Source organism: Gossypium arboreum, chromosome 8 (genome assembly GCF_025698485.1).
Source record: "Gossypium arboreum isolate Shixiya-1 chromosome 8, ASM2569848v2, whole genome shotgun sequence".
Taxonomy (NCBI): Eukaryota; Viridiplantae; Streptophyta; class Magnoliopsida; order Malvales; family Malvaceae; genus Gossypium; species Gossypium arboreum.
Genome location: NC_069077.1, coordinates 38,543,660 through 38,558,833, shown reverse-complemented (window position 1 = coordinate 38,558,833; position 15,174 = coordinate 38,543,660). Strand labels below are relative to the sequence as shown.

The following is a 15,174-nucleotide window of genomic DNA, read 5'->3' as shown; positions in this document are numbered from 1 at the left end:
AAATATTCTCTCTAAATAAAATATAGTAAATGTAAGAAAATAAAACTGTATAAATATATGATTTTTTTTTTCACTTTCTGTGCCGACACTGCTGGCATGCAAATATTAAACCATAAATAAAAGTAAGGCTTTGAAGGACATTTTTGTTTGTGTAATAAGCGCAGAACCAAGTGAGGAGAGATCATAAAAATAGCCAATTTCAACCTGTACATGGTTTGACAACTACTCACTCACAAGGCCCTGTTTCCTAAATCTGCTATAGAAATGTAATATCTCTAACCGACCCCACCATACCATTTTCTTCCTAATCAAGGCGCCGTCTCATTTTGACAATAACAAATGTTTATAAAATTCTTGAGCCACCCACACAAATCTAAGCTTGAACAAAAATCCTCCTCTGATCATGATTTTGGCTGTCTTAATTTACTCACATTCGAAGGTTTTGTTGCTTTCTTACCAAAAACATCTTGCTGCATAAAACTGCTCTGTGCTGGAAGAAAAACAATAACATTCGAATTGATAAGCACATTGTCAGTGAGAGAACTCCAGGGATTCAATATATCTGATTACCATCACATACCTGTCAAATTTATTTATTTAGAATTATGTGTGTCTAGAAGGAAAAAATCGTTGTGATAAATTACATTATTTTTCACAGATTTTGTCCGTCCAGGCATTATATAAATGTTACAGTCGATCTCAAGATAGTGACAATGAAAAGAGTCCCAAAACCAAGAAAGTTCGAAGGGAGCGTGATGGAAGAGGAGAAGATGAGTTTAAGACGTGTTTGAAGAGAATATGCTATTAATATTATTATATATTATTTCGATGGCTCTTCTTGAATTTTACTGCCACTTTATTGGAAAAATCTATTTAGTTTTTCTAGATCAGTCCATTCTAAACCTTCTCAACTCAACTAAATAATAGTTGATTGCTAAAACTTATCCAAAACCTGCAGCTTCATTGGTTTTGGGGAAACTATTGACATCATTATATATAATATATTTTATATAAAATTTCGGTATTTATCTAATTTTCATGTTTTAGATATGAATTTGAGAAATGGTTGTGTGCATTAGTTTCCCAACAAATGTCTTTTCAAATAATTGTGAATTCAAAGCTGAAAAATTATGTCCATTTGTGATGAAGGCATTTAAGCACTTATTTTTGCGTTATATACAAATACATTTGTTGGAAGCATAAACTCTATTATGTTTCATATGTGATATGAAATACAGGGAGAAAATTAAAGCATATATACTGCTGCCCGATGCTCATCCATCCAGGTTTATAATAGAGGGTCTTCGCATTAAAGTTCAGTCCTTTATTTGTTCTCATCATTGTTGGGAGCAACAATTAATAGCCTTGGGAGCAACGTCTCCACCAAGCTGGCCTACCAACGACGACCGAAATTACTACTAGCTTTCCGAATACGACATAACTGTATTCTCGTACAAATACAATCTGACAAAAGGGGACGGGGACATCGGTCTCCACCATTCCCTGTTCTGTTTTATTTGCTTGACATCAACAGAATGAAATCTGTGTAAGAGACAGTAAGTCTCTACAATTTCACTCTGCCTCACATATTTAATGGTTTGAAATAACAACCAAACAAATACTTGAAACAAGTGAAAAAATGGAATCTTAGGATTTTCCAACATTAACAATATCTGGAATCTAGACACTGTGAGATTAAAATACCAACTCTTTCTTTAATCCCATCAAAATTGTCTTTGGAAAAAGAGGCATCATAGTTGGTAAAAAGCTGTCTCTTTCGTATTTTTCACAAGGAACCCTGGGTTGGTCTTATTATATATATAGCGCCTATAAATATATTTCTTTCCCCACAGCCTTCTCAAAATTGTTATATACAGTGAAACATATGAACAAAATATGTTTATTTCCAAGAAATCTTTGTCAAGATCAGTCCATGATGAACACCAAGAGCAACCGGAGTTAGTCGAAACCCGAGGTGGCAATCTGTGCACATCAGTAACAGTTTGGAGAAAATCACTTATAGTTACCTGTAAAGGCTTTACTGTGATTGATTCAAATGGAAATTTAGTTTATCGAGTTGATACTTACGTGGGAGGACGCCCCATGGAACTCGTTCTTATGGACGGCTCAGGGAAACCCATCCTAACGATGCGACGAAGCACGGTACCGTATATATATATATATAGTCTCATGTATTTCCCTAAATATTGCATATATGCATGATAGTTAACTTGGAGCTTTATTTTGTCATTTTTATTGACAGAATCTTAGGCTAGTAGGGACTTGGCTTATCTATGGAGGGGAAGTAGGTGAATTTTGTACATCAGAAAAGCCAGTTTTCTATGTAAAGAAGAGCATTAACATTTTAAATGCCAACTCTAATGTGCTTGCATATGTTTACCGGCGGTCGTCGGATAGACGGTATGCATATGTGATTGAAGGATCGTATTCGCATAGATCATGTAAAGTGCTAGATGAGACAAAGAGAGTGGTGGCAGAGATAAGGCCGAAGGATGCATTAAAAAGAGGCATTTCATTCGGCCTGGAGGTTTTTGTGTTAATTGTGCAGGCTGGATTTGATCCTGGATATGCCATGGGTCTGGTTCTTTTGCTGGATCAAATGTTTTCATAGGCTTTCAATTCTTTCAGGTACCCTTTTTTTAATAAGATCAAACATTCAAAGATCTTTTCATGTTTTCAAGCCAAAGCTGGTAATCTAATGATAAGCTTCTACTGCATCAAATGCCAAGTAAATATTCGTAAACAAGGAAGTTATACATCTTGGAAATATATTATTACAAAACGAAATAGTTAACACTAACAGAATAAATAAATTGAGCATAAATAAATAAAATAATTACTATGTCGTGGAAGGTGGAACACAATTAACATTATTCTTTTTAAAAGTATTTGAAAAAGTAGATCAGAAACTAAAGTTAAAAACTTAATCGAAATTTTGACGAGAAAAAATTCCTGAACAAAAAACAGGTGAGCTAAGAAAAATAGAAAAGGTTGTTTACTTGTTGTGAAAAATAAACTATTTATATTTTTATGATGAGATAAAATGGTAAAATAATAATGTCAATTTTCAAAATAACAAAAAAATATTTAATAAAAAAACAAAAATTTTATTCAAAAATACAAACTAAGCAAAGCAATGATAATATGCATGTATTAAGCCTTTAACCCTTAATTACACTAAAAAATAACAACAAAGGTTATATATTTAAACCTTCTTAGAAATTTTTCCTCAACCAATATGGGACTTTATATTACCAACAATAAAAAAACCATTCATTGAAATTGATTCAAGGCATTTAGCATTTAAATGCTCTGAATTACAGAAAGAAGTGAAAATTTGTAAGAATTTATTTCTTTTTTTCTTTTTCCAACAACTGGATCTCAATCTCATGTTTGGTAGAGGATAATTTTCTTTGAACCGGCAAGCCTAGCTATTCTCCAGCATTTGAACTTAATTCATAAAAATATAAGCTTCTTATACACGTAACAGTAGCATGCTTCAGAAAGGAGAACTTGATAAACAATAAAATTCGAAGATAACTAATTAACAAATAAAAATTCCTACCATATAGAAAAACGAAATATCATAATAGATTATGTAAAATAAGTGTGATGGAGGGTGATCCTCAAAAACATACTAAGCGGCTAAACATATTAAAATAATTCATTCGTTAACTCACCTAAAATATTTTTTAAAAAAATCCTTTTCAACTCATTTGTAAAAGAATTTTTAAAAAATCACTACAGGAAAACAGACTTTTAACGGCGTTTTTTTTTTGCCTTTAGCGGCATTTTTGTAAAGAATAATAGAAAAGAAAACGTAAGAAAGGTTTGAATATTACCTGGAGAGATCTGGAGAGTGAAGTGGAATCGAGGATTTTAGAGAGAAAGAGAGTTAAAAAAAGGGGATGAAGATCGATTGAGAAGAAACACCAAGCTCAGGCCTTCAATCGGTGAAATATGGAGGAAAGCAACTTAGGGTTTGATTTGAGGAAACTGAAGGTATAGGGGAAAATTTGTTTTGGGAAAAAATACTAAGTATCGGGGCTTAACTTGGGGATAAAGAGAATGAAAGAAAAACGACGCCGTTTAACCTATTAAAACTCAAATATTTGCGGCGTTTTTATTTAAAATGCCGGTATAGGTCAACGTTTAGTGGCGTTTTTTATTATAAACGCCACTATAGCTCATTTTTTGTATGCGTTTTGAAAAACGCCACTAATTCTAATTTTAATTTTTTCATTTTAACATATATTTTTATGCTTTTTATTTCAAATTTTCTCTTTGAGACTATCATTTTTATATTTTTTATTTAACTTTGTAACTAAAATATTAAATTTTAACTTTTTAAGTTTTTAATTCCAAAATTAAACACTAAACCCTAAACTCCAAACCCCAAACCCCAAACCCTAAACCTTAAACTACATACCATAAACCATAAAACACAATCCTTAAACCCTAAAACCATAAATTTCCCTAACCCAATATACCCCTTAAATATTAAATATGTATACTCTTAAACCTGCTAACCCCTAAACACTAAATATAACCCTAAAATCCTAAAACGCTAAAAATAAAATCTTATTGCTTACCAGCTAAAACCATAACATTAAACCCTAACAACATTACCCCTAAATCCTTGAACAGTGCTAAGACCCTGACCCTATACGATAAACCCTAAACTATAAACCCTAAACCCCAAATCATATACCATAAACCCTAATTAACCCCTAAAGTATAATCATAAACCATAACCCCTAACCCCAACATCTATCCCTTAAACCCTAAACCACAAAACATAATTCATAAACCATTAACCATTAACCCTTAACCCCTAAACTCCTAACCCCTAAACCTTAAACCCTTAAAGCCTAATATCGCTAAACACTAATATCTTAGACCATAAATAATAAACCCTAAATAATAAACTTTAAAACACTAAATCCCTATCCCCTATCCTCTTAACCCATATAAACCCCTAACACCTAACCCATAAATCTTAAACCCATATATATCCCTTAATCCTAACCACTAACCACTAACTCTTAAACCCTAAACCCATAACCTTTTAAATTATAAACCTCAAACCCTAAATCATAAAACATAAATCATCAACCCTAAATCATAACCCTTAAACCTATAAAAATATTAAATTTAAAAATCAGTTTAAATAGAAAATTTTAAATTCATTTAAAAAATAAGTTAGACTGAAACATTTAATACCTGAGTTTGGTCTAATCCGTTTTCAACTTCATAATATTTTATATATATACTATGTAATTTTATAATTTATAAAAAATAAATTTATACTAAATGTATAATATATAGTAGTCTAATATAAAAATTAAAATAATATTAAGATAACTATATAAAGAAATTAAATAAATAAAAATGGTAAATTAAAATGACATAATTTTACAAAATTAAAAATATAATATGATTGGATTTAAAATAGACTTAGGTTAATCATTTGCAAGTATTAGTGGGCTTTAACAAAATGTTAAACCTATATTTTAAGCCCCACTAAAATAAATTCAAACAAATATAAAATATATGATATTATATTTAAACAAATATTATATTTAGCACCCATAAACACCTAATATTAAGTAATAAAGAACTTAAAAATGTAATGATTTTGTTGTGTTTTACTTTGTTAAAGAAAGAAAATGTGTCTGCCCCATAAACTCTAGCGGCGTTTTTTGAGAAATGCCGCTAATGCCATTGAAGTTCAAACAAAACGACTTTGGTCTGCTTAATGTTTTAGCGGCGTTTTTGTAAAAACGCCGTTAAAGATTGATATATTGTGGCGTTTTAAGTAAAGCGCCGCTAATGCCACTGAAGCTAATTTAAAACGACGTCGTTTGCCTTAATCTATTAGCGGCGTTTACAAAAAAACGCCGCTAATTATGCGACCTATAGCGGCGTTTTTTTACAGAAATGCCTCTAAAGTGCGAGCTATTGCGGCATTTTTAGGAAAGCGCCGCTAATGTCATTGAAGCTCATATAAAACGACGGCGGCGTTTTTGGGAAAACGCCGCTACTGCCAATGAAGCTCATGTAAAACGTCTTGCTTAAACTTTTAGCGGCGCTTTTTCAAAAACGCCGCTAAAGCTTGATCTATTGAGGCGTTTTTTTAAAAACGCCGCTAAAACTCCATCTATTTAATTTTTTCCGACATTTTCTTTTAAAACGCCGCTAAAAGTCTGTTTTGGTGTAGTGAATTGCATAAAACATAAAAAATATCTAAGATCCAAAAAGAAAATAAATGGCTAAAACTTAACTTTTTTATAATATATTTTAAATTTTAAAGTTAGGACTAAATTGATAAATTTTGTAAATGTTGAGGTCAATTTTATTTATTTTTTAAATTAACTAAAATTACAAATTTTTAAACACTAAGGACTAAATTTGTTAAATTTTTATATTTAGTATCAAATTAATAGAATATGTAAACATTAAAGGACTAATTTTATGACTAAACTAATAAAAAACTTAATAAACATTTTAATTAAAATATTTAATTTCAAAAAGTTTAGTGATTAGATTAAAAAATTAATAATTTGTAATAAAAAATATAAGACATAATTAAATAATTATTTTTATAATTTACCTATAAAAATATTTTCAACATCATCATATTATTATTTAATAGATAAAATTTAATTAAAATATTAATTTATATGTTTTAAAATATATAAAATTAATCCACTTATTTTCCAATAAAAATGCAGAAATGCAATGTGTTAAGCAATTAGAATCGGTATAAATTAAAAATTTTAGTAAAATCTATAAATTTTCGTACACTCTTCATTTTTAGCCTTGCAAATGGTGTTTTTTTTTTTTTCTTTCCATACCTGATTCGGGGACCACATTCGCCAGTCTTTGGTTGGATCAAATCAACAAGTCTGACATACGTTAATGTAAAGTGAAACCTGAACCTCGAGCCAAGAGAAAATGGTAAGATATTAATGATGAAAATTGACCCAACTAGTATTATTGCCAGGGTCTCGCCGTCCACGGAGATCCAAAAGCAAATGATATTGAAAATGAAAAATGTCTCTTCAATATAGGCCTTGAAAGGTTCCGCCTTGCTTGTAGAATTCGTCTTTTTTACATGTTCAAGTTTAAGGGGAGATGTGCGGAAAACATTTTCCGGAAAATGTTTTCTTGATTTTACGGTGTCTGGAAGCATGAAAACATTTTACAAATGTAAAATATTTTTCTAGAGACGGGTAAAATCTCAGTCATTTTAGGGAAAATGTCTTACGGATTTTTTTTTCCATCTCCTTCTTCGTCCAGGTAAAACTCCTTCTCCTTCTTCCATTCTTCATCTTCTTATTATCTCTCCTCTTTTTTCTTAGTTCGTCTCATATCTTCAAAATCATCAACAGGGGAAGCAAGCTAAAGCAGCCACCCTCTTCCCATTTTTCTCCAATTATTATCTTTATTCATCCATTATTCTCTCTTTGTGTCTATGCTTTTGTTCTTCTCATAGTCTTCTCAGTGTTGCCTAAATGGCGTCTTTGAGCTTTTTTTTCCCTTCTGGTAAGTATTTTTGGACTGGGTTTTTTGAAAGGATCCTTGTAGATGACTTGATTTTCAGTACTGTCTTTCAATTTTTCTTCATTTTCTGATTTGGGTTTTCTTTATTAATTCATTGAATTGATGTTTTGATATTCTATTTGTTGGTTCTTCTTATTATTTTCTAATGTGGGGTTTTTTTTTTCTTTTTTATTCCGTGCTAATTTTTTGATTTGGGTTTTTTTTTTTAATCGGCTGTTTTTGATTACTTTGTTTATTGTATCATGTTATTCATTGAATTGATTATCATGTTTTTGATTGCGTTATGATTCTTGGACGTAATTATTAATTACTAGTAGCTTAAATCAATTTTCTATATAGCTTAGAATAATTCCAGAATATGAAGTTATCTGTCATCTCTGTCTTACAAGGCACTGCTGTATTTTCTTTTAGTAGAATTAGAAAGGTACGCTGTGTAGTTGACAAGAAGCAACTGGACCACTTGTCAATAAAGTGCGATATCCTCATCGCTACTTATTTTCTTTGAGCTTGCCTCTGGATAATTATAAGTAATTGTTAATGCTGTGATTGATATTTCGATCTTGTTGATAATCTCATGAGTCATGATTGTTATAAATTGAAAATTCTTCTTATTGGTCTTTAATGTAGCAGTTTAGGTAGTTTAACTCTTGTAGCAGTTTAGGACCCTTCTTACTTCGATGCCTCCCTTTTCTCTTTTTCTTTTTTTAGTACGACGAAAGGTCTTTGATTTTGGAATTTTGCACATGGAAAAGTAAATTCTGGCATTATTTGGCAGATACGGTTCAGTGATTGAGCCGTTTCAGATAAGAGAGGGGCTGAAAGAGATAATAAAAGTAGTAATTTTTGATTCAGGATCAGCTGACCCTTTAAATCCTAATGTTCTTATTTATGATGTTCTTAATGTTCTTAGACGATTGATTACAGTTCACAGTAAGTTTTTGAGTTTTGAAATGAATGTTTTATATCAAATTATGAACAGAGTTTTTTAGCTTATATCACTAAAGGTCTGCTCTTGAATAGAACACGGTGGAATCAATAAGATACTAATCTTGGCCTTTGATAAAAAAGAATTGAGTACAAGTCCAGGTTCTGGAAACATTTGGAAATTTCTATCACTTCAGTAGCACTATAATTGTATGATCAAAGTTGAAATACTTGTGTTATGCTTTGTTTTATTAGCTGTAGAAAAGACTTTAGAATGCGCATTATATGTATTGATTTGTGAAGCAGATGAAGTCTCTGTAGTCTGGATGTTCAAATTCAACTTCTAAATAACTTTATTCATACTATTTTTATTTTCATAAAACTCTCCTAAAGTTTTCTTTGATTATGAGCTTGGATGTCATGTTTTATCTGTTTTGTGCACATTTTCTTATGTATGCTTTCCAACAAGGTGAAAATGGCTCATCCTTTGCAGGTTTGGGCAGCTCGTGTTGCTGTTGCTATACTGAAGAAACTCAACTCAAAGAATGGATTAGAAAACGGAGGGATCAATTCCACATTACAGAAAGCGGAACCTCAAATGGTTGAAGCTGTAGTGCTAGCTTCCCTGGAAAAGTTCTTTAAATCCGTTCTAAATATGCCGGAAGTGGAAAGGTAGGTTTTCCCTTTATGATCCGGTTTTTCTTCCTACATAAATGTTAAATGAACACATACATGCCATGCTATTTGTTCTCTCTGAATGCAATCAAATCTTGTCCGTGTGATAAAAAACTTGTGGTTCCTACTACAGAAAGTTTAGAGCGGTGGTTGATGCAGCTTTGGAGGCCCATCCGCACTGTCCGCAGCTATATCTTTATAGCACAGCTAATAAGGTTGTTCCGTATAGCACTGTCCCCCTTCCTCTGCTGTCAAATCCCCAACAGATGTGATTTGCAGCTCTTCCCTTTAGCATTGATGACCAGCTCAACGCTCGACATTGCACGTTCTATACGGTGGCCATAGGCTGTTTCAGTTACTAGCCAACGACTGGTTTTAGTTTTAAAGTTATTTGGTGCTAGCAATGCTTGCATTGCATTGAGTTACTGATGACAAACATTTGAAATAACATGCATTAAGACGCATAGATTTTTGTGCTTTGACAGCAAAGGTTAATTTTAAATATTTCACATTTTGCATTGTTCTTCTCTCTTTTATTTTCTAATGTATATTCTAGCTTAATAATAATTTAAATAAATAAATCATTACAATATATATAAGAATAATTTAAAATATAAATTTATTAATATATGTAAAAATAATTTTTTGGAAAATATTTTTAGAAATTTGTCAAATAACAGAAAATATTTTATATAGATTTATTCAAACACGAATAGTAAATCATTATCCAAAAATTATTTTTGGAAAATATTTTATTGGCAAATAAACAGAGTCGTAATGTATCTTCTGTATTTAAAGCCCAGACACCTTAAAATTATTTATGTGCTGGGTTAGGTTCAAGTCAAATTTTAATAAATTTTTAAGGTTAGATTATTAGATTTGGATTTAGTCTGAAAAATAAATTAAAATTTCTGTTCAAACTCAATTCAGATAAAAATATTAATTAAAATTGGACTTGATTTATATTAATTTAATTTATTTTTATTTTATATAAAAATTAAAAATATAATATATTAAATACACTACAAATATTAAAATAAATATTTTTAGTAAATTAAAAATAAATTAAAAATATGTATACTTAAATAACACTAAGTTAAATACAATTTAATAATCGATATTTCTAAATAGTAATAAAATAATAGTAAAATAATAATAAAATAATAGTAAAATGAGAAAACAACAAAGACAAAACATAAAAAATTGTGACAATTTCAAAATAGACCCTATAGGAATGTGGTTTGGGACCACTAAACCGAGTCATAAAAATAATTAATTGTTATATTCTATGCTTACTATGTGTGTGCATGCATATGTGGAAATTTCATTCTCTAATTTTACCCATTTGTATGAGAAAGTATTAAATAGGGATCAAAGTGAAACATGGTGAAATATGATAGGCTAATTTTAAATGGCTTGTTAGTACATGTTAACAAAAGGTGGAGTTGCATGTCAAATAATCCCTTCCTAAGGAGGAGTGGCCGCCATGACAAGGTTATGGGCAAGGAACATGTTCCCAACATGTTTTACTAATGGATGATGTTAGAAATAATAAACAACTAAGCATGGGTGAGAAAAGAAAAAAAAATGTGTGAGAGAGTAGCATCCCCCATTGCCGTGCAACCAAGAAGAGAAAACAAAAAATTTGTTCATGCTTGCTCTCTCCCTTTTGGCCGAAAATACTAAGAGGAAGAAGGATTTTGCTTCATTTCCTTTGTTTAGAAGAGATCTAGAAGGAGATTTGGCTAAGTTTGCATCAAGATTAAGGTATGTATGAGGTTGTGTTGGGAGTTTCATGCATGGTTTGGTTGCTAATTTGATGTGCATGTTAGCCATGGCTCAAATCCTTGTTATGCCATGGAAATGGTATTTGGCCAAAGTTGTTATGGTGATAAAGCCATTGCATGCTAAGTGTGAAGCTTGATGATGATGCATGCAATGATGGATTGTCTACTCTTGAGTAAGATTTTGAGTTTTCTTTTGTGTTTAACCATGATTGAAGTTGAATGGAGCATGATTGTCATATTCGCCATGATGCATTCATGAGCATGGTTCATGCTTCTTGCATGTTAGTTAAAATTTGTATTTTTGGATGGCTATGGACACCTTGAAATTCGCCATGCTCATATTGTATATATATGTTTGCACATGATGTTTTGGCTATGAAGTAAGTGATGAATATATTGGTTTAAAGAAGAAGATGTTGAAGAATGCTTGTGAAATTGCAAGCACAATTCGCCTAGCACACATATAAGTGCTTGATGCTATATTATAAGTTTTGGGCCACAATGTGCAAAGCATTAACTAGTAAAATGCATGCTGTTTTTGTGAGGTATTAAGTGCAAAATTGACCTCAACATGTACATGAATATTCGCCTTGGGTAGCCTATTGAAGGCCTTAGCTTTTCCTTGATGCTCAAATAAATTGTATTGAATTGCTTGATGTAGTATAAAATGTGCATGACCATTGTGTATTCAAGCTAAAGAGTGGCCATATGACCATTTAAACTCCTTGTCATATTCGCCATAAGCAAGCACAATGAGGTTTTAATAAATTGAATTTGTTTGAATTAGCGCAAGAGCTAAGAGGGCCACAATTGGACAAGGGAAGGAAAAGGTGATCGAATAGCCGAAAAAGCCGTTCGACAACATCCGAGGTAAGTCCTCAAGAAGTGACCCTACTTGAATTATGTGAAATAAAGTATGGATGTGTATTGATTATTGATTATGTATGTATGAGCATTTGAATTCTACCGGGCTAAGTCCCGAAGGCGAATATGCTTGTGATTATATTTGCGTTTTGAGCCTTAGTAATGAAAATGAAATATGTATGTCCAATGATTATTGATGTATGTGTACATGAGAAATTGAATGATATCCGGGCTAAGCCGAAGACAATTATGCTGGAAATTATATCCGGTTAAGACCGAAGGCAATTGTGCTAGTGGCTATATCCGGGCTAAGACCGAAGGCATTCGTATGCGAGTTATTCTATCCGGCTAAGACCAAGGCATTTGTGTGCGTGATTATATCCGGTTATATTCGAAGAATCTTGGGCTGGAGGTGAGTGTTGGTTGCTGTAATGAATTCAATTAGTACACTCGAAAAGCCCAAAGGATAAGGTACGTTATCGTGCATTGGAAAGTCGACATGTTTGAGCAACATTCGCTCAATCGACTAATAAATTTCAGTTATTGAATTGATTGATACTTTGTGAAAGTATATAATGATGAAGTGTGAAGTAAGAATGTGTATTAATGAAATGATGCATTTGGCTATGTGAATGTATTGCTGTAATTAGAGCTGATTATATTCCTTGAGACTTACTAAGCATAAAAAAATGCTTACCCGTTACTTTGGCTCTCTGTTTTATAGATTTCGCTCGATAGCAATCGGATTCGGGATCAATAAAGTCGAAGTCATCCACACTATCCACGCCTCTATTTTGGTATAAATTTTGGTTGAACTTTGAAATGGCATGTATAGGACTACCCTTGTTGGTTGAATATGTTGTGATGTATATATGTACGGCCATGCGAAAATGGCTCGTAAAAGTGAAGTATCGACTTAGACTAATTGTGGTTTGTATGTATATATTTGGTGTCATGATGTGGCTATGGCTTGGAAATGGGAATGTTGGTCATATGATCAGCCATTGGCATGGTTAAAATGATCATATATGAACCTATGTATGGCAAGACTAGTTGGTTCATGGAGACTACCAAATAGGTAAGACCTACCTTAAAACAGATGCTGCCAGTTGCAGTGACGTGAATGTGAAAAATCACCAAAATTCGTAGGAATGGAATTAAATAGTGAATAAGCTATGTAAATGAACCTTGATGAGTCTATTTTCATATGGAAGAAACGAAATGGTCATAGGAGTTACATGTTAAGAGATATTAAATCTATTGTGAGACAGGGCCAGAATGGTTTCTGGGTTCCCTGTCGCAACTTTAAAATTTACTATAAATTATCCAAAAGAATTAGGAGACATACCTTATATGTACAGATTCCATTTTGAGTCTAGTTTCATTAGAAACAAACGGCACCAGCATTAAAGCCCTGTACAGAGAGATATTCAAGTTATACCTCGCGAAGGTCAGAGCAGTCGATCCCTGTAACATGGGTGACTTTAACTAATAAACTGTACCAATTGGCCCGACCAAAAATTCTAGAAATAAATCCATGGATGGATATATGAGTCTAAATTCATGGAAAATTTACGAAACCAGTTTCCGAGTTTTGAAACTCGAGATATGATTTTTAAGGTGACAGTGACGCAGTTTTCCAGCCTGACTGGAAATGTCAAATGGATGGGCAAAACAAGTGAACTTGGCTTGTTAACCCCTCGTGTCCGACACCGGCGATGGTCTCGGGTTCGGGGTGTTACAATTTTATTGGTATCAGAGCCACGGTTTAGTCGATTCTAGGACTACCGTGATGTGTTTGGGGTCTAGCTATACATGCCATTAAATGATGAATCGATAGTGTGGTGATTTCTGACAATTTGACTTTGTGTTTGTTTATAGCAATGGATCCCGATCCCAACCGAGCGATAGCTGATGATGTGGAGAGTGTGGCGCCTGCTCCCGCGCAAGGGACAGCGCCGGCGGACTCTCAACCTATGGCCAGCAATTCTAATGACGAGGCTAGGCAAGCCTTTTATAGTGTGATGAGCGAATGGTTTAATCAATACATTCGAACCAACACGGCTGTTCCACAACCTCCATTCCCGACAAATGCAACCCCCGCACCTACAATACCTCCGGTGACTGACCAAATAAGGTCAAGTAAGCCCCGATCGATAGGATTGAAAACATCAGACCACTGAATTTAAGGCTACGGATGATGATGATGCCGAAGCGAGCTGAATTTTGGTTAGATAACACTATCCGGTGCTTGATGAGCTATCCTGTACACCGATGAGTGCTTAAAGTGTACCATCTCCTTGCTACTGCGAGTCCGCCTACTATTGGTGGAGTACTCGACTTCGTGGTGCCTAGAGAGCAAGTGACTTGGGAATTCTTTCAAACCGAGTTCCTAAAAAGTATATCGATCGAGATTCATCGACCAAAAGCGGAGGAATTCCTTGATCTTAAGCAAGGTTCGATGTCGATTCTGACTCTGAACGAAAATTTGTGAGGCTTAGCGATGCAGCGAGAATGCATTTCGTCCAAGCTATTATGTGTAAGCGCCGAGGATGGGCTGAATGATGATATAAGGATGTTTGTTGGCATCCTCGAGATACGAGAGTTCGTAGTACTTGTTGAGCGAGCTTGTAAAGTCAAGAGCTTAGAAAGGAGAAACAAAAAGCTGATGTGGGAACCGGAGAATTCGAAGAGATCCTCGGAAAGTCTCTTCAACAAGCATCGAAGAGATTTCGAGATGATGCGAGCCGGTCTATAGGCGTTTGGGCTTTTCTAGACGAGGACGCGATCGACCCTGTGACCACACGAGTCACTTCGATCGCCGATGGTGGAAATGATCGCCGAGAGAGGCGGAGTGTCCACATTGTGGCAAATGGCATTCGGGAGCTGTTGGTTTCGTGATCGCTCTCGCTATAAGTGTGGATCGGCCGACCACTTTATGAAGGATTGCCCGAGGATGCTTGAGCAGAATGTGAGTCGAGTGGAAACCCGGTGCTACCTTCGCTCGAGGTAGGCCACCTAGAAATATGGGCAATGTCGATTGGCGGTCGAGAGGATCTAGAGATGCTACCATCGATCCGAGGCTCGTGCTCTGCTAGGACTTATGCCATACGCGCACGCGAGGATCTGCCTCTCCGGATGTTATTACCGGTACTTTCACTCTTTTCAATACAAATGTGATTGCTTTGATTGACCCGGTTCTACTCATTCATATATATGTGAAACCTTAGCATCCAAGAAGACTTTGCCCATTGAGTCTCTTGAGTTTGTAATTCGGTGTCAAACCCTTGGGTCATTACGTGCTTGTCAACAAAGTGTGCAAGAAAAGTCCCCTAGT

The 15,174-nt window shown here is 33.7% G+C and overlaps 2 protein-coding genes across 4 annotated transcripts; both read left to right on the top strand.

Annotated features, from left to right (window-relative positions):
• The first annotated feature begins 1,850 nt into the window (after positions 1–1,850).
• LOC108469490 (protein LURP-one-related 17-like) lies at positions 1,851–2,684 on the top strand. The gene is made up of 2 exons (XM_017770370.2): positions 1,851–2,163; positions 2,264–2,684. Exons 1-2 carry the CDS (start codon positions 1,897–1,899, stop codon positions 2,630–2,632), a joined length of 636 nt encoding a protein of 211 aa, XP_017625859.1. The 5' UTR covers positions 1,851–1,896; the 3' UTR covers positions 2,633–2,684.
• A 4,174-nt stretch (positions 2,685–6,858) lies between these two features.
• LOC108464785 (uncharacterized) lies at positions 6,859–9,675 on the top strand. 3 transcript variants are annotated; one of them, XM_053018201.1, is made up of 3 exons: positions 6,859–6,981; positions 9,005–9,183; positions 9,320–9,675. In XM_053018201.1, the coding sequence occupies exons 1-3, from the start codon at positions 6,979–6,981 to the stop codon at positions 9,456–9,458; spliced, it is 321 nt and encodes a 106-aa protein (XP_052874161.1). In that variant the 5' UTR covers positions 6,859–6,978; the 3' UTR covers positions 9,459–9,675. The 3 variants fall into 3 exon arrangements, 1 of the variants encoding a protein (XP_052874161.1); XR_008269519.1 differs by lacking the exon at positions 6,859–6,981 and adding an exon at positions 7,007–7,323; XR_008269520.1 differs by lacking the exon at positions 6,859–6,981 and adding an exon at positions 7,352–7,569.
• Positions 9,676–15,174: the final 5,499 nt, after the last annotated feature.